Source organism: Crocodylus siamensis, chromosome 1, assembly GCF_052110815.1.
Source record: "Crocodylus siamensis isolate JL-2025a chromosome 1, ASM5211081v1, whole genome shotgun sequence".
Lineage (NCBI taxonomy): Eukaryota > Metazoa > Chordata > Crocodylia > Crocodylidae > Crocodylus > Crocodylus siamensis.
Window position 1 is genome coordinate 317618976 of NC_143395.1, and position 18025 is coordinate 317637000.

Sequence of the window (18025 nt, forward strand, 5' to 3'; positions counted from 1 at the left end):
GAACATGTATTCAGACATGAATAGCAGAAGTTACCCAAAATTGAAAGAGACGGTAAATTCAAAATATAAGAATTCCACAGCAGGCTTCGATTTCTCTCTGGCCTACTTGTTCCTTGTAGCTAACTAGGCTATACAAAACCCCCAGTCCCATCTAGTATAGTGATATTCAAAAAAGCAGTTTTCATTTTACCCACAATAACTACTGAAATCATCTTCAGAGAATCAGAGGGCTAAGCAGGATAAGACACTTTAGATACCCAAGCAAGAGCTTTAAAAAAGATACAGACCCTCAAACTGCACTGAACGATCTTAAGACAAAACACTGTGTTCATTCAGCAGTCTGAAAGTTTTTACAGGGATTTAGGGGAAGGGGGGGCTTGTTTTGTTTTACAAGCACAGGAAGTTATTACATTTTTTTAAACTGATGTTTCAAGTCCATCAATGGCAACCACGGTGTACATTGCCCCAACTTACAAGATCACTTTTTATCATTTTTTTTCCTCATTAAAAGGGATGGGGAAGGGGAAGAGCGTTGTTTTAGATTATTTCCGAGTGTTTAATCATAAGAGCAGTATTAGGAAAAGAACAAATGCATCTTCTCTCATAAATTAGGCTTCTCTCCAACTAGTTTCATTTACTTAAATGCCTGTATTGTCAAGAATAGATTTCAGCAATGCAAATATGAAGATACTTTGAAGCCTTTGCTCTCTCAAAAAATTGCATCTTAGGATGCTTGAGAATGATACCATCTTAAAAATGTGGAAATATAAATTTCTGCACAGCCTAAGATGACTCATTAAAGAATGCATACTTGAGTAGGGCATGCTCTGTTCTGATCTTATCAGACTATACCTGACATAACAAACAGCACTTAGCTTATTCCACTTACAGGTTGATGCCCAGTTCTGTAGTGCCTAGCTGTGGCCAGATGATTTCATGTATGTTTGTATTAGCACAGCATACAGTAGTGACCTAGTCCAGTAAAAACACAGTAACACCTCATCAAAAGTCAATTTGCTTCAAGAAAGCAAGTACATTCAAGAAAATACTGCTTATAGGTCTGCTTCTACTCATATGTTGGACAGAAAAAAGTTTACTAAAAAAAAAAAGAGAGAAGATTTTGTAATAAAATTGACAAGGACATAAGGCTAGGTCCATTAGAAAAACAAACCCCAAAAAAGAACTTAATTACAGAAGCTCCAAAACTGCTGTTCAACTGTGGCATAGGCCCACACATGTCCAAATCCCTCAGTACTCAAATTTTCCTTCTAGGCACACAAACCTAACCTGCAGCACACAGAACAGTCAGAGGCCAAGCCCAGCAGCACCAACCGTAAACAAGACACACCCTCAATAATCACACCTAAAAATGTCAAGCATAGTTATGCCAAATTCAACATATACAAGGAACAACATGTTTTTGTGTTGTTTTGGTTTTTGTTTGGTTTTGTTTTATTTTGGTGGTTGGAGAGGTGGAGGTGGGAATCTCGCTGTTTTGCTGTCTCTAACCTTGTGAAAATTGAATTATTTTCCAATCAATGGAACAGCTTCTCCAGGATGCAAATGTTCCCCGTTATTCTAGCCTATGCCATACTCCAGTGATTCTCAAATCAGGGTGCCACAGCACCCTAGGGCACCTGAGATCCTTTCAAGGGTGCTGAAGGATGCCACAAAATATCAGTCCTGTTTGGTGTGCAAACATTATTCACAAGATAAACTCAGGGATTTCAAATAAGAACCACAGAGTTAAGAACTTTCTGGACTTGTGGCCTTTCCAAGTTCTCGAGCAGAAGAATTAAGAGCTGGCATTTCCCAAGGGGTCTAATGAGAGGTGTAGAGCCTAAAAAGGTTAAGAAACACTGGCCTAATCTTTGAAAGACTCTCCAGAGAGGTAAAGTAGGCCACTCTGGCACTGAAAGACATGGCACAAACAAACATGCTTTACTGGAAGAAGCAATGTGTTACTCTGACCTAGCGTAGCAGTGTCTGTATAGATTCAGCGCTTCAGTGGGGGGTTTTGGCACTTTCAGCTAAAGCCAGTTCAATCAGCTATTAGATAAAAGGACCAAAAAAGCCCCACTAAAGCACCTAGTCTATATGGAAGTTGGGGAAGTGAAGTGCAACTAATGTGCTGCCTGGTATAAACTATTTCTTTACAAAGCACCACTTCCAATTCTTAACTCTGAAATCATTCAGCTAGTTAATATACCAAAGTATCAGGCTTTTATTTTTAAAGTACAGCAAACTGAAAGAAGGCAACCAACATACAAAATGAAAGCCTTTACTAAGGATTACTTCATATGGTTCTTCCTAACTCCCTGGGGTTTAGTCCACTATAAAACTCTTCAAATGAAAGAAAAAGCTTTATACAGTTTTTACCATGACTGTAAAAAGGTTGCTATTTTCAGTGAAAAACAACAAATTTAATATACCAGCAGTACACAAAACCAAAAGGTTGGTTTACAGTAAAACAAGGACCTCTAAGACTAAATGACACACAGATGGTGTGTCTACACAAGACGCTACGTCATCGTAGCAATGAGCTACAGTGATGTATCGTTGGTGAGCACTACGTGTGACCCCACTGCTACTGCGCAGTAGCAACCAGTTAGTGTACAGTAGTTCATTGCTACTATGCATTAGGGTTGGAAACAACCTGTGTGCCATCAGGACTGAGCAGTCAGCTAGTACTTGCTTTTGCTAAAGTAAGTACTTACAGACTGCGCATTACCAACTGCACAGAGGGGCACATGTGCAGCCATACCCACATTCTAATCTGTTTCTATTTACAGGTTGTCACTGTACTAGGCATCAACATGAAATAAGTTGTTTCCACTGATATTTTCTACTTGTTTGTGAACAATACTCAAATGCTGTATGTAGTGCATGTAAGTCTGTAATGTAAGATGGGGAAACGCATTATCAACTCTAATATGCAAAGGATTTTAAACAGACTCATACTAGGATATCTGTTCAAGTTTGAATTAGTGAGAGTGTTCTAAAGCAGCGTTTCTCAACCTGTGGGTTGCAAGAACGCATGGAAAGGTCGTGAATAAACTTTAAGAAAATGGATCGACAAACTTTAAAAATGGATTCTCCTCTAAAGGAAAAAAAACCAAGGGAAACTGTGGCTTTTCCCTTACAACAGGGGTGGGCAAAATAAGGCCTGCAGGGCCATTCTATCTGGCCTGTGGGACACCTACAAAGTTCAGAAGATTAATATTTATCTGCTCCAGGTTCCCTGTCAAAAATGACATGAACCAGGGACAGTAGGACCCAGGGGAAGCTGACAGAAGTCAAGAAAAAGGCCAGGCTGGCCCTGCCCTGCACTGGGCTGCTCCAGCACCACATGGCCCCTGGCTGCATCACTGGACCATGGGAATAGGGGTGCACTGGTACCCCGGGGCTGGGAGAGGAAGGGGAGGTTGTGTGCATGTCTGTGCAATGAGGGAGGGGGAGACAGAGAGAGAGAGCAATGAGGGAAGGAAGGAGAGAGTATCTGTAGTGAGCAAAACACACAGTGCGCGTGTGTGTGTGTAGTGAGCAAAGCAGTGTGTACATATAGTGAGCAAAGCACACAGTGCAGTGGTGATGTGTAGGGGGTGCACGTGCACCCCCCGACAGCCGCACTTACTGCTTAGGCAATGGGCGGGGGGGCAGGCAGGAATGCTGGTGCCCACCTTCAAGTGCCGGCTGATCACTGTGCTCACTGCAGCTGCTCCCAGAAGCAGCCACAGCCACTCCCAAAAGCAGCTGCAGCGAACGCAGCAATCAGCTGTCACAGGATCGCCCACGGGGGGGTGTCCCCCCCAGAGCACAGGATCGCCTGTGGGGGGACCCCCTTCTAGTCAGTGGGACTGGTCGCAGGGGTGCGCATGCCTCCCCCGACTAAGGTAGCATCAGATGCCCATGACAGCATGTGTGTATTCGTAGGGTGTCCCACAAGTACCCCTACAATACACATGCACCCATACCCCCCTCGCACTGCCATACACGCAGACCCCCACACTCATACACCCCAGCCACCCTTCCCCTCACAAACCCCATAACCACCCACACCCCACATATTCCCTCCCTCTACACCCACCCACCCCACTACACATATACCCACACCCTCCCCCACATATCCACAGGCCCCCACAAACCTATACCCACTCCTTTATGCCCCCCAGCATACAAGAGTAAGACTTCATTTTAAGCTATTGTGTGATCACGTCTATGTACACTACACAAAACGCATGTAAATCAGGACAAAAGTATTTTTTTAATCAAATTAATGATGTTTGATTTTTAGACTATAATTTGGTGTTTTTCTGGTTCTGAGATGACAAAACCTCTTGCTGAAAGGAGTATTTCTGGGGGCAACAGGAGGGGCTTCCCATGGCAAAGGGAGGGGTTCAGAGGGAGGGACTTTCAGTCTCAAGATGACAACCAGAGGGCATACACCTGTCAAGGGGCAGGGCAACCCATGCAGCCCTTGACAGCTTGCCAGAACTCAGTAAGCGGCCCTCCCCCAAAAATAATTGCCCATCCCTGCCTTACAAGTTGCCAGAAGCCCAGGCTGCAAGGGGCTGCTTGGGGCCCCCCCATTTCCCACACACTGGGGGGTTGGGGGTGAAGGGCAGTGGGCTGGGAGTCAGCGGCACTGGCCATTAATGTTCACAAATGGGTTCTGCTACAAAAAGTTTGAGAACCAGTGTTCTAGAGGCTGGGAGAAAATGGGGACTATGGCCAGGAAAAAGATGCAACATCTTGCAATGTTAGTACAAAACTACATAGTCATCTGCACCCAACTTTCTGAAGCAACATGATAAAGTCACTATTAGGTTTGAAACAGAAGTGGAGGCTAAAACATTCCAATCATTTTAAAAAAAGATCTTCCTTTTTTTTTTTTTTATACTTATATAAGAAAGAAAAGTTACACTTCTTTAAGAGTCTGACAGTGAACTGTCTGCCAGTCATTTCTCTCTAAAATAGGACATTAGTTAATGTTTGTACAGTTTGAAGTAAATAAAAAAAAACTTACACCGAGAGTTAGCTAGACAGCAACTGAACTGAGTTTGATGTAGCTATACAAATATAATCTCACTCTAAAAAAGGTATCAGGAAAAGAATACAAATCAAACAGAAATTTCTAAAACAAGAGGATTTTTTACTGCACCACATGCACTTATACAATGAAAGTCAGTAATAAACGTGAGCCTACAGCAATATGTTCACTTCAATTAGGGCATTTCTATATCATCCATATTTACAAAATGCTTGGAGACTTAACAAAACAATTATCTTCTGATAGAAATTCATAAGAGTGCTAACTACCTTGAAATGATATATCTTATTTTATATTTATTCCATTCCAAGACAAGGTTTTTTCCCCCCTGTTTAACATGGTAGGGGAAGCCCTTGGTTCTGGAATCAAGCATGATGTGGCACAGGTTATGTGGGGAGGGGCAGACAGTTGCTGTGGCTCTGGCTTCAAGCTGGTACCGCAGCTCTTGGGTACCCCCTTGCCACCTCTCCTTACCTGCCCCTACCTCCCCCCCACCCCGATCAGCCCCTGCACACCTAGCCTCTCCCTTGCTTCACCCCTCCCTGCACTCCCCATTTACCCTTGCTCTGGCACCAGAAGGATCTGTCCTACCTCCACACTATAGAATCATAAAGAATTATGGTTGGAAGGACCTCAGGAAGTTATCTAGTCCAACTCCCTGCTCAAAGCAGGAACTTTCCCAACTAGATCAACCCAACCAAGGCTTTGTCTAGGCAGGTCTTAAAAACCTCTAAGGATGAAGAGTCTACATTACAACCTCTGGATAACCTGTTCTAGTGTTTTACTATCCTCCTAGTACGAAAGTTTTTCCTAATGTCTAACCTAAGCTTCCCTTGCTGCAACTTGAGACAGTTGCTCCTTGTTGCATCATCTTCCACCACTGAGAACAGTCTAAACTCCATCCTCTCTGGAACCCCCCTTCAGGCAGTTGAAGCCTGCTATTAGATCCCCCACTCAGTCTTGTCTTCTTTAGACTAAATAAGTCCATTTCCCTCAGCCTCTCCTTATAAGTCATGTGCTCCAGCCCACCCTAACCATTTTTGTTGCCCTCCACTGGACTCTCTCCAATTTGTACACATCATTTCTGTAGTGGGGGGCTCAAAACTGAACACAAAACTCCAGATGTGGAGGGGAATAGTAACTTCCCTTGACCTACTGGCAACACACCTACCAACGCAACCCAGTATGTTGTTAGCCTTCTTGGCAACAAGAGCACACTCTTGGCTCAAATGTAGTTTATTGTCCATTGGAACCCCCAGGTCCTTTTCTACAGAGCTGCTGCCCAGCCAGTCAGCCCCCAGACTGTACTCATGCATGGGGTTGTTCCTTCTTATGTGCAGGACTTTGCATTTGTCCTTACTGAACCTCATGAGGGTTTTTTTTGGTCCAATCCTTCAAATTCATTAGGTTTCTCTGAATCCTAACCCTACCCTCCAGTGTATCTGCTACACTCCCCAGCTTGATGTCATCTGCAAACTTGCTGAGGGTGCACTCTATGCCATCTTCCAGATTGTTAATGAAGATACTGAACAAACCAGCCCAGGACCAACCCCTGGGGTGCTCCACTTGATACGACCTGCCAGCTAGACCGAGTCATTGATTACTTACCTCCAAGCCATATTACACAGCCAGTTTTCTATCCACCTTACAGTCCATTCATCCAGCCCGTATACCCTTAGCTTGCCTGCAAGAATGTTGTGGGAGACTGTAACAAAAGCCTTGTTGAAGTCAAGGTATATCACATCCACTGGTCTCCTTGCATCCAGAGAGCCAGTCATCTCAATACAGAAGGCAATCAGGTTGGTCAGGCATGACTTGCCCTTGGTGAATCCATGCAAACTGATCCTAATTACCTTCTCCTCCACCTCCTCCAAGTACTTAAAAATGCATTCCTTTATGACCTGCTTCATGACTTTTCCAGGGACTGAGGTGAGGCTGACTGGTCTGTAATTCCCTGGATCCTTCTTTTTCCCCTTCTTAAATATGGGCACTACAGGATCTGCCCTTTTACAATCATCTTCCAATCATCTTAATTTTTCAAAAATGATGGCCAGTAACTCTGATATCACTGAAGTACAACTCCCTCGGCACCCTCAGGTGCATCCTGTCCAGGCCCATGGATTTCTGTACATCCAGCTTTTCTAAATAGTTCCCAACGTGTTCTTTTGCCACACTTGGCTGCTTACTTCCTCCCTAAAAACTGTGCTGCCAGGTGCAATAGTCTGGGAGCTGATCTTGCCTGTGAAGACTCAAGTGAAAAAGGTATTGAGTACTTCAGCCTTTTCTGCATCCTCTCTCACTAGCTTGCCTCCCCCATTCAGTATGGGCCACACACTTTCTCTGATCTTCCTGTTCTTACTGACATACTTGTAGAAACCCTTCTTGTTTATGCTTCACATCCCTTGCTAGCTGCAACTCCAATTGTGCTTTGGCCTTCCTGGCTTCATCCCTGCATGTCCAAGCTCCTCCCTAGTTGTCTGTCCAAGTTTCCACTTCTTATAAGCTTCCTTTCTGCAGTTTAGCAGGGAACCCTTCAGTAAGCTAAGCCAAGCTGGTCTTCTGCCATACTCATTAATCTTCCTGAACACTGGGATGATTTACTCCTGCACTCTCAGTATGGTTTCTTTAAAGTATACCGCCTGCCCATTACTGCCTCCCCACCACATCCCCCCAGTGCCTGCCACCACCTGCACTTCATGCCCTCCTTCCATCTCCCCCACCATTTGCCCCCTAAAACACTGCCTTCCACATTGCGGGGGGGGGGGGGGGGGGGAGGCAGGGAAGAAGGAGGTTGGAGAGGCGCAGTCATTAAGGTGCACAGTTGACAGCACAGAGGTTGCAAGTGTGAGGCCGCAGAAGCATTCACAGAACAGCCTGGTCAGATTCCAATTAATCTGCAAATCCTGTTAAATACCTTGTCCCGGGGACAAGAAAAAGGAAAGGAAGTGGTGGTGGGGATAAATTTAAGAAGATCCTCCAATAATTAGATTCCAGACATGGAAAAATTTAGTAAGTTTATAAACTGTCCATGTTTAGAATCTAATTATTGGGTAGTTGTCTTAAAATTCGGGGTCATCTTGGATTCAGGTAAATATGAAAACAAGTTTCAGGAAGAACAGGCATAGTAGTCTTTCACACTGTAGCCTTAACTATGGCTAATTACACTGATACCCAAATGTATTTTTCCTCATATCATCTTAATTAGTCTAATATTATTAGTTACTCTACACTTCAGAGCTCTAGAAAGAAAGTACTCAGGGTCTCTAACATTCTCCAAGTTAATGAGAACCCTAGATCTAACTGACCTACCTTTTCTCTCACACACAGCCTTTTCAAGATACAGCAATACCAGAGGAGCTACATTTAAATCATCAATTCCATCCTCTAGTTACAAGGATTATCTACAAATAGTTTTACACATACTGTAGTTTTTACATAACTCACAAACCATGAATAGCTGTATAGTAGTTGACAAGTCTTTTGAGGTTTTGTTTGAGGGGGGTGTTTTTCTTTCCCCACTTAAACCAAGAATTTGAAAGCCTGGGGAGCAAACATTAATGCCTTTAGGTGATCCAAGTCTTGTTACCAGAGGCTGCTCCTACAATTTCTGTTTTTTATTCTTTCTTATCAATCACTTCCTTACAGAAGTGCAAATGAAAGAAAAGAAATTGTTTCCCACAAAGTCAAAGTCACTAACCCATGACTGCAGGCAGAGTCACGAGTCACATACACTACAATCACCAAGATCACTTAAGTGCAACCTTCTGCAACTTCCATCTATGTATCAAGTTCATTCACGAAAAATACATGAAAAGTCACTCTTGGTAGTCACTCCACAGCTCTGGAATCCCCTCTCCATTGAGACTCACCAAAGCCCAAGCCTGGATATCATTCAGAAGCACAGCAAGAGCTTCTTATCTGGACAGGCTTTAAGCAAGCAGTGTTTAGTCCTGGGATAGTGTTTGGAAGGATCTTTTAATTACCATATTTTCTCATACACAACACACCTCCAAATAAAAAACCACATGCCTTTTTTCCTCCCAAAGATTTTTTTCCAAAGTCCTGGCCAACTATGTGACAAAGTAAATCCCCATGGAAACAGAGTGTCCAGGAAGTGTGGCATCAGGAACTTCTTTGTGGGGCAATTCTCTCCTGCAGTGCCACACCTCCAGGACCCTCTACATCACACAAGGTTAGACCTCAGAGCCTTGCAGAAGTCAGTAACAAAGTTGTTACTTCTTTACTGTAAGTAGTTTACATACATTCCTGTATATAAAGGTATCGTTTCCACATCACAAGCTTCATCAAGATAATACCAACAACTCACACAGTGCTTGAGCACAAGCTACAGTGCTTAGGCTACAGCTATGACTTTGAGACGGTTAACACAAGACTCCACTTCTTCAGTTTGCTGAGCAGACATAAGTGGCCCCCATCTTGGCAGCTGCATGTCTTCAAGGGTGTTTCTTTTCCAGCAAAAAAAAAAAAAAAAAATAGTTTCCCCTTCTAACATATGTCCTCCCTCTCCCCATGGGGGTGGGAAGGGTACATGTTGCATGCGAAAAAAAGATATTAATTTAAGATGGCAAATAGCAATTGTTACTATAAAGCTGCCCCGAGTCTTTTTTGGGTAGGAGAGGATATAAATCAATCAATCAAGAAACCGATATCCAAAAGTTATCATTTCTGAAAGATCAGCATCACTATACAAGAGAGTAACAGGCATCTGCCATTCTACCCTATTCTAATGGATGTTGTTACCTCTGTAAAAAAGATACCTGATATTACAGTTTATAGCAGGGATCAGCAACCCCCGGCACGCGTGCCAGAGCATGGCACACAAGGCCATTTTGTCCAGCACTACAGCTGACTTGGGCTCCGGACAGCTGCCGCCCACTGTGGAGCCCGGGCTGCTCACAGCAGGCAGTGGGCAGGCTGCAAGCCCTGCTGCAAGCAGCCTGATCTCTGTGACAGGCAGCAGCTGCCCAGAGCCAGGGCCAGCTGTAGCAGGTAGCCAGGAAGCTGCAACTGGTGCACAGGTGCTGGAGCACCAGTCAGGCTCCATGGAAGCAGCAGAAGCACATGCACCTTGGGGCATGCAGCCATGAAGGAGCCTGAAGCAGTGCAACCTTGGCCCCTCCTCCACCATGCACCCCAAAGCACATGTGCAGCCACCATCACCACAGAGCTGCTGTCAGGGTTCAAGATCCCAGCACAATTGTTTATAGCCTACCCACCACCTGCTACAGCTGCCAAGAGCCCAGGCTGGCTATGGCAGGCAACGGGGAGGCTCCAAACAGCTTTACCAGGATCCAGTCTAGCTCCGGGGAGGCAACAGCTGCATCCAATCCTCAGGGTGGACAGCAGAGGTGGGGCCAGGGTTGCACTTCCCCAGGCCCCTTCCCAGCCATGTGCCCCAAGGCATAGCCAGTGCTGCCATGGAGCCTAGCCGGGGCTCTAGAGCCCGGTGCAGCTGTTTGCAGCTGCCCGGCTGCTTGCCATAGCCAGTCTGGGCTATGGGCAGCTGCAGCAGGTAGGCTGTATACAGCTGTGCTGGGATCCAGAGCCCCAGCACCAGCTCTGTGGTGGCAGCTGCTGCATGCACACCTCAGGGCACATGACAGGGAAGGGGCTGGGGTAGCACAACCCCAGTCCCGCCCTCACCATCTGCCCAGAGACATGTGCACTCACCACCAGCAATGGGGATTGGGCCCCTCATGGCTCCTCCACCATTTGCCTCTGGCATGCCAAGTAGAGGCATGGGTCGAGGTTGGGGTGTTTTTGCACGTCTGCCAAAACATTGCCAACCTCTGGCTTAAAATGCAAAAGAGTCTAAAGGAAAGAAAGACAAGTAACTTATTTTCCCTTTCATAAACTCACCTCTGAATAAGCACTTGCTCAGATTTACATTTACCTACAGCAAAAGGTGGGCAGCTTTCTCCTAGTTGAAGGCCAGAGCCTCAGACCCAGCCCTGGCTGCAGGCTGAAGCAACTAGCTGCCTGCACTCACTGTAAATTCCTGACCCCTTTGCAGTGAGGGAAAGGAAGACACAGCAGAGCACCAGGCTCTGCAGTGGAGAGGAATGCTGCAGAGGAGACGGACAGCATAGTGCAGCTCCACACCACCAATTCCCTGTACCAGATCATACTTCTTTGGGGGCCAGATCTGGGCCACAGGCTATAGGCTGGCAACCCCTTACCTAAAACATAGACTTGATAGTGCATTAAAAAATATCTCCATTTGAAAGAGACCCTCTTCTCCCCCTGTACAAAGAAACACAGATACAATTCAAGCCATAACAGCCATTTTCAATTTTGTATATTGTCAAAACTTGCAAAGGTTAAAATTTGCCCCATAAAGTATAACTTACTTGTGATGAACATTTGTTTCTGTGCACAAATAAAGTGTTTAAGTGATTCTTTAACAAAAAAAAATACTAAATAATTACTGCTGAAAATTCCATTAAAAATACGCATGGGCAGAACTTCTACATATTTGTGGCAAACAAGGTTACCACTATATTGTCAACAAGTAAGGAACCCAAGAGGGAGGAAGGGAAAAGGAGGTGGAATAGTTTACAAAGCCTGGTTGCCCTAGGGTAAAAAGACATTGCCAGATTAAGCAATCAAACTGTGGCAGGACATGTCCTGCTACAGGCAATTCACTTTACTGGGTGAAAAAGCACATCTCACTCATTGTCCCAAAATAGGCAATGTGTTCATCTTGCCTGGGAATTTCCCCATGTTCTCAATGCCCTGCACACCTAAGATTCGGATTCCATGCTGACCCATGCCCCACACAGAGGCACAAGTTAGTGCAGGTCCCAGTTAATTACTGGCACCCCATGCCTCCACACTGGCACCCACACTTCATGCAGAGACATGGGTCAGGGCAGAACCTGGTGTGGAGGGACTGGAAATTCTGCAGATCACATGCTACCCTTGGCCATATGAAGTACATGTCAACATGGGTCCCAGCATGGAACGGTATGAGATCCAGGGAAATCCTGGCATCTCATGCCTGTATGTGGAGCACAGGTTCCGGCACAGAGACATGGGCCATTCGGGTCCCAGTGTAGAGGCAAGAGGCCACCCAGAGGCATGGGGCACGAGGGACTCCCCAGGTTCTACGCCTTCACTCTTGGAACCATGTAAGTTTTCCCAGCTTTTGGAGATGCTGCCCTGGAGCAGGGCAGGTCTCCACTAGTGGAAAACCTTGACTTCCCCTGCTTAGAGAGGCAACTTGAGATTACCCAGGGCAGGTGGGCTCCAGGGCTAGAGGGGATGGATCTTGAGCAGGAATTCTTGGGATGTGCAGGCCCAGGCCCCTCTAGCCCCCAGTACACCTGCCTGGGGCAGCTGAAGAGCATGGGGAGCTACCAGATGCTCACACTAAAGCAAATACATGCCCACCACAATAAAGCAGCGCTATTTAACATGACCTTAAGCCCAGATCACTGATGCGGTGTGAGAAAGGGTAGGGACATCCATTATAAGCCATTTGCACAGCCATAAAACCATTCATGGTGGTGCAAACGCAATGTCTGGCGCTGCCCATTTTCACCCTCTGCGACGACACACATCAGCAGCTCCTCATAAAACAGCAGGCATTCTTCAGCTTCAGACAGCCTTTCCGAGATGTCCACAGTCCTGTGGCATTCAGTCAAAAGGCGGTTCTCAAGCTTTCCCCTTCTCCCCCCCACCACATATTCCAGCCACCCTTGAGAAATGGCTAGCCCCTGGCCTCCACTCATTTTTTGGCTACCGAAAAACAAGGCAGCCCCGCTTTTTTTTTGCAAAGAACTCAGGAAGACCATGGCTGCAACAACAAGGGGCAGAACTTTTGGCTGAAGATGATGGATTCATACAGGAAACCTCAGTGCCAGTCCAGTGCCCTGTGGCTGCCTGCCTCCCAGCATCAACACCCCGTGGCACCCCTGAGCAGACAGCAAGGCACCCCCAGGCCCCGATTCGTTAAAAAAAAAAAAAAAATGCCCAACCAACCTATGCAGACCTACATAAACTGATCGCATTCTTCCTGCCTAAAATTGGTATTATAATATGAATCCGTTACTGTACATCGACTCCATTAGTATTACAAACAAACCCATTTAACAAGACAGAAGTCACTAGAAATCCCTGCCAAGCCACCACCCCAAATTCTTTAAACCTCCTTCCTCGGGAAGACCTGCAATTCACAAATCAGACCAAAAGCAGAAGAGAGGTGTGGAGTATTTTTCACTAGCTGCAGGGATTAAATGACATAGCTTAGATATACCTAGATATACACCACGGTATCGTGTTATTAAATGATCTAATAAGATTCTGAGGTTCTGACATCAACTTAGAAAGCAAACAGTCTCATCACAGCACGGCCTAGGGGTGTGAGCGCGGGGGGGAAGCGCGGCCCGGGAGCGGGGGGCACCCCGCGGCTGCAGGGGCCCCGACGTTCCAATACGTCAGAGGCCGGGGACCAATCAGCACCGCCCGCGGACCCCAGCCCCGTCACCCACTCCAGCCGCGCGCAGCAGGGGAGGGGGGGACTGGCTGGGGGGGCGCCCGAGGCGGCCCGGCGAGGGCCCCTCTCACCTCCCGCGCAGGCGACAGCAGCAGCAGCTGCCGCAGGGTCCCGCGACGCCCCGGCTCCTGCCAGCCGCCCGCCGCCGCTCTACACAGCCGCGCAGCCGCCATCGCCAGCCCGGCCGCCCTTTCACCCCGGCCGCTGCACCGCGCGCGCAGCCAATCCGCGGCCGCGCCGACCACCCTCCCCCTCCGCTCCGCTCCGCCCGGCGCGGCGGTTGCGTACTTGGCCGCGGGTTCGGAGCGCGATCTCGGCCGTTGGCTGCACTCGGCGGGGCGTCCCTCCCCCACATGGAACGCGGCCCCAACGGGCGGGGCGGGGTGAGGGGCGCCCCCATCCGGCCCCGGCGCCAGACGCGCCTGTGCGGGGGGTGGTCGGGGTCGCCGGCGCTGATTGCGGACCCCCACCCCGCAGTGCCTGCCACCTTCCTCTGCCGCGTCAGGCATCTGCTGACCTGGCTTCTGTTCCCACCCGGACAGCGCACACATCACCCGCAGAATCCCCAGGAACCAAGGCGCTGCACTTGCAGCCAGGACTTTTAATGTCTCCGCCTGACAACACAGATTAAAAAAGGTGAAGCACCCCTTCCCTGGCTATTCTGCAATCCCTGCTCCTGCAAAAATATACTCTCTCAGGAAATGACCCAGGATGTCACCCTCCCACTGTACTAGGCCTTGGTGAGGCCGCAGCTGGAGTACCGCATCCAATTTGGGGCTCCACAATTCAGGAAGGATGTGGAAAAGCTCGACAGAGTCCAGAGGAGAGCCACACGCATGATCAGAGGGCAAGAGAAACAGGCTTTATGAGGAAAGACTGCAAGCTATGAGGCTTGTCAGCCTGGAAAACACAGGCTCAGGGGTGACTCAGTGGCAGCCTATAAGTATATAAGGGGTGTGCATCAGGATCTGGGGGAACGCCTGTTCACCAGAGCGCCCCAAGGGATGACGAGGTCCAACAATCACAAACTCCTCCAAGACCATTCTAGGCTGGACACAAGAAAATCTTTACTGTCTGAGCACCCGAGGCCTGGAATAGACTCCCCCCCAGAAGTGCTGCAAGCACCTACTCTGAACACTTACAAGAACCATTTGGATACTGGGATCCTTTGACCCTAGCTGACTTCCTGCCTCTTGGGACTCAATGATCTTATGAGGTCCCTTCCTAATGTGTTCCTCAATAAATTCCTCATTCCCCATAATCTCAGCCTTACCTCATCTGAGCTCAGGGAATGAGGCCTGTATTGGTTAAAAGGTGTTTGTGCCCAAAAGCTTGCAAAGAACAATTTTTCCAACCATTTAGTTCAGTGCCATAGCAAGGGAGGGGAAGCGGGGTGACCATCTCAGGCACCAAAGCAAAGGGGCAGCAACAGGTGCTGTCCAACCAGGGCGGAGCACAGGACGGGCACATGCGCAGCTTGTTTGGGGGTGCATGGGGACAGGTAGCTCCCACTGCTGTGTGCATTCCCAGGCAACCATGGGGAGGGTGCCCCCCAGATCTGTGTGTGGGGTGAGGGTGGGCTGCCGCTGTGGGCTTTGCCCCAGGTGCCAAATTTTGTTGCTATGGCACTGGTTTAGTTGGTCTAATAAAAGACCAAAGAACCTGTCTGCCTATGTTCTTAGACCAACACAGCTACAACCAACAGCCCTGCTGAAGAAAGGCACCTTGACCCCAAGGGACAAGTGATCTGAGGCTTTCTTGTTATCCCTGTGTGGCTGCTGCTGCCACGCCCCAGCCCACTGGCTCTCGCTTCTCCCCTCCTAGACATTGGTTCCTTATTCCCAGTTCCTGGGTCTTTTTTTAGAGCTAATCTTCATAGCACTGAAGGTTGCTAGCAATGAATTACACAAGCTAGAGTTTGAGTTTCATCTGATATGTATATTTACTAATAAAAATGTAAAGTGATACCATGTGTCAAGTACATCACCCTGAAGAAAGAACTGACATGAAGCTGGGATCATGGGGAATAAGGAACCAATTTAGACCTCATTCCCTGAGGAAGTATATATTTTTCAAGAACAGGGATTACAGAACAGCCAGGGAAGGGGCAGGAGTGCTTCAGCTTCTTTAACCTGTGTTTTCAGGCTGAGCCTTGCATCTACATTTCAAGCCCTGGCTACAAATGCAAAGTTTATTCCTAGAGCATCCCTGCTGAAGCTTCTTTTGGGGCCCAACAACCTGTGCCCTTTTTCCACAGATTGCTTTGGCATATTCAACAAACAAACCAAGCCAAACAAACAAGAGCTTTGAAAATTCCCAGGAGGAAATGCTAAGAGTGATGGTGTAGGCGTGCTAGTCCAGAAATTATACAAAAGGCAAGGATTTCTTAGCCTGATCTCTTTTATTGGACCAACTATGTCATGGGGATATAGTTTCATAGTTTCTAGGGTCGGAAGGGACCTGAGCAGATCATCAAGTCCGACCCCCTGCCATGGCAGGAAAGAGTACTGGGGTCAAATGACCCCAGCAAGGTGTTCATCTAGCCTCCTCTTAAAGACCCCCAGGGTAGGAGCCAGCACCACTTCTCTTGGAAGTTGGTTCCAGATCCTAGCCACCCTGACCGTGAAGTAGCGCCTCCTGAAATCTAGCCTAAATCTACCCTCTGCCTGCTTGTGACTGTTATTCCTGGTCACTCCTGGCAGTGTTCGGGGGAACAGGGACTCCCCCAATGCCTGCTGGTCCCCTCTGACTAGTCTGTAACAGGCCACTAGATCCCCACTCAGCCTTCTTTTGTGGAGGCTGAACAGGTTCAGGTCCTGTAGCCTCTCCTTGTAGGGCCTGCCCTGCTGCCCCCTGATCATGCGAGTGGCCCTCCTCTGGACCCTCTCCATGTTGTCCACATCCCTCTTGAAGTGCGGAGCCCAGAACTGGACACAGTACTCCAACTCCAGCCTGACCAGTGTCGCAAAGTGGGGGAGGATCACCTCCTTGGACCTGCTGGAGATGCATCTGTGGATGCATGACAAGGTGCAGTTGGCTTTCCTGACTGCATCCCCACACTGCCAGCCCATGTTCATCCTGGCATCAATATATTTGAAAGTTTGCCTAATTTTAAGACATTCATCTTCAGTTCTTACTCAAAAGACCTAAAAACCTCACTATCCCAACTAAGTAGTTGGTCCAATAAAAGAGATCACCCTAAGAAATCTTTGCCTCTCACAGGAGGGTATTTTCATTTCTGACTTAGGTGATTGAATGCCTTGTGGCACCTACTTGGGATTTTGAACTTTTCTGGATTCTGTTGCCAATATGTTTATTGGGGTGCAAGCAGAAAGAGAGAGAGCAAGAATGACAGAGGGCACATAACGCTGGACAATGGAATAACAACTTCATCCCTGCTGACTTCTGAAGGTCCCACTCATCATCTAGCTGGCCAGCAACAATACAAGTGGCATTACCTTGTCCTCATTCTATGCTTTAGATTGATTAAAAATGCCTGACCAAGCTATGCGCATGTAAATAAACTGATAACATCCTTACAGCCTAAATTGGCATCATAATATATTTAATCCATCAGGGTTAGGAATAATAAAGAATTCACTATAAATCCCCTCCAAGCAGCCACCCCTCTTTCCTTGGAAAGACCTGCAATTTACAAATAAGACTAAACAGCAGAAGAGAGGTGTAGAGTAGATGTCTCTAGCTGCAGGGATTAGATTAGATATACATAGACAGATACCACAGTATAATGTTATTAAATTATCTAATAAAATTTTGAATCACTGACGTCAGTTCCTCTTCAGCATATAAAGCAAACAGTCACATAGTATTGCCTGGTGTTTTCTTTCCTCAGCAAAAGGGGTTTTGTTTGGAGGCAGTGGTTTAGGCATAGGCAGCCACCTACAGTGCAACATCAAAGGAGGCACCCCACAGCTGCAAAGGGAAACTGGCTAAGATTACATACAGACATGGCTGCAAAGAAAAACTCTACAGCCAGCTGGGTGGGGAAAGAGCTTGATACAGTTGGTAACTAAGGCAAGTCAGTTTTCCTCTGCAGCAAGGGCATAAATCCTTTGCACAAGAAGAGACTGGGAACATACTAAAGCATAACAGAATTCTACACAGCTTCTATCCTTAATTTAATTATACTCGATCAAAATTACAAGGGGGGGGGCAAGTCTACTAAAAATATCCATTACTACAGCAGCCACACAAAAAAAATGAGAAAATGACATCAATTTATATTAAGGGACATCAAATTGTTTGTAAAATGCATGGTACCAATTCTGCAAGCAGTTAAGCCCATGGGTAAATCAACTCAGGAAAATATCGCCCATTCCAGTAGTGGGGGAATTCATGTACATAAAATAAAGCACGTTTGTAAGACACTGAAGCCATATCATTCCCTCAGTATATCCAATATATGTCAAAGGAACTATAGCACTAGACATTACAAA

At 47.0% G+C, this 18025-nt stretch overlaps 1 protein-coding gene across 2 annotated transcripts in view; it reads right to left on the reverse strand.

Moving 5' to 3' along the window:
• PCCA (propionyl-CoA carboxylase subunit alpha) overlaps positions 1 to 13795 on the reverse strand; it is a 475583-nt gene extending 461788 nt beyond the window's left edge. For both annotated transcript variants that reach the window (XM_090022723.1, XM_090022732.1), the window contains exon 1: positions 13640 to 13795. In XM_090022723.1, the coding sequence (XP_089878849.1) occupies positions 13640 to 13741 (102 nt within the window). In that variant the 5' untranslated portion in view covers positions 13742 to 13795. The remainder of the gene's footprint in view (positions 1 to 13639) is intronic.
• Between the last annotated feature and the right edge of the window lie 4230 nt (positions 13796 to 18025).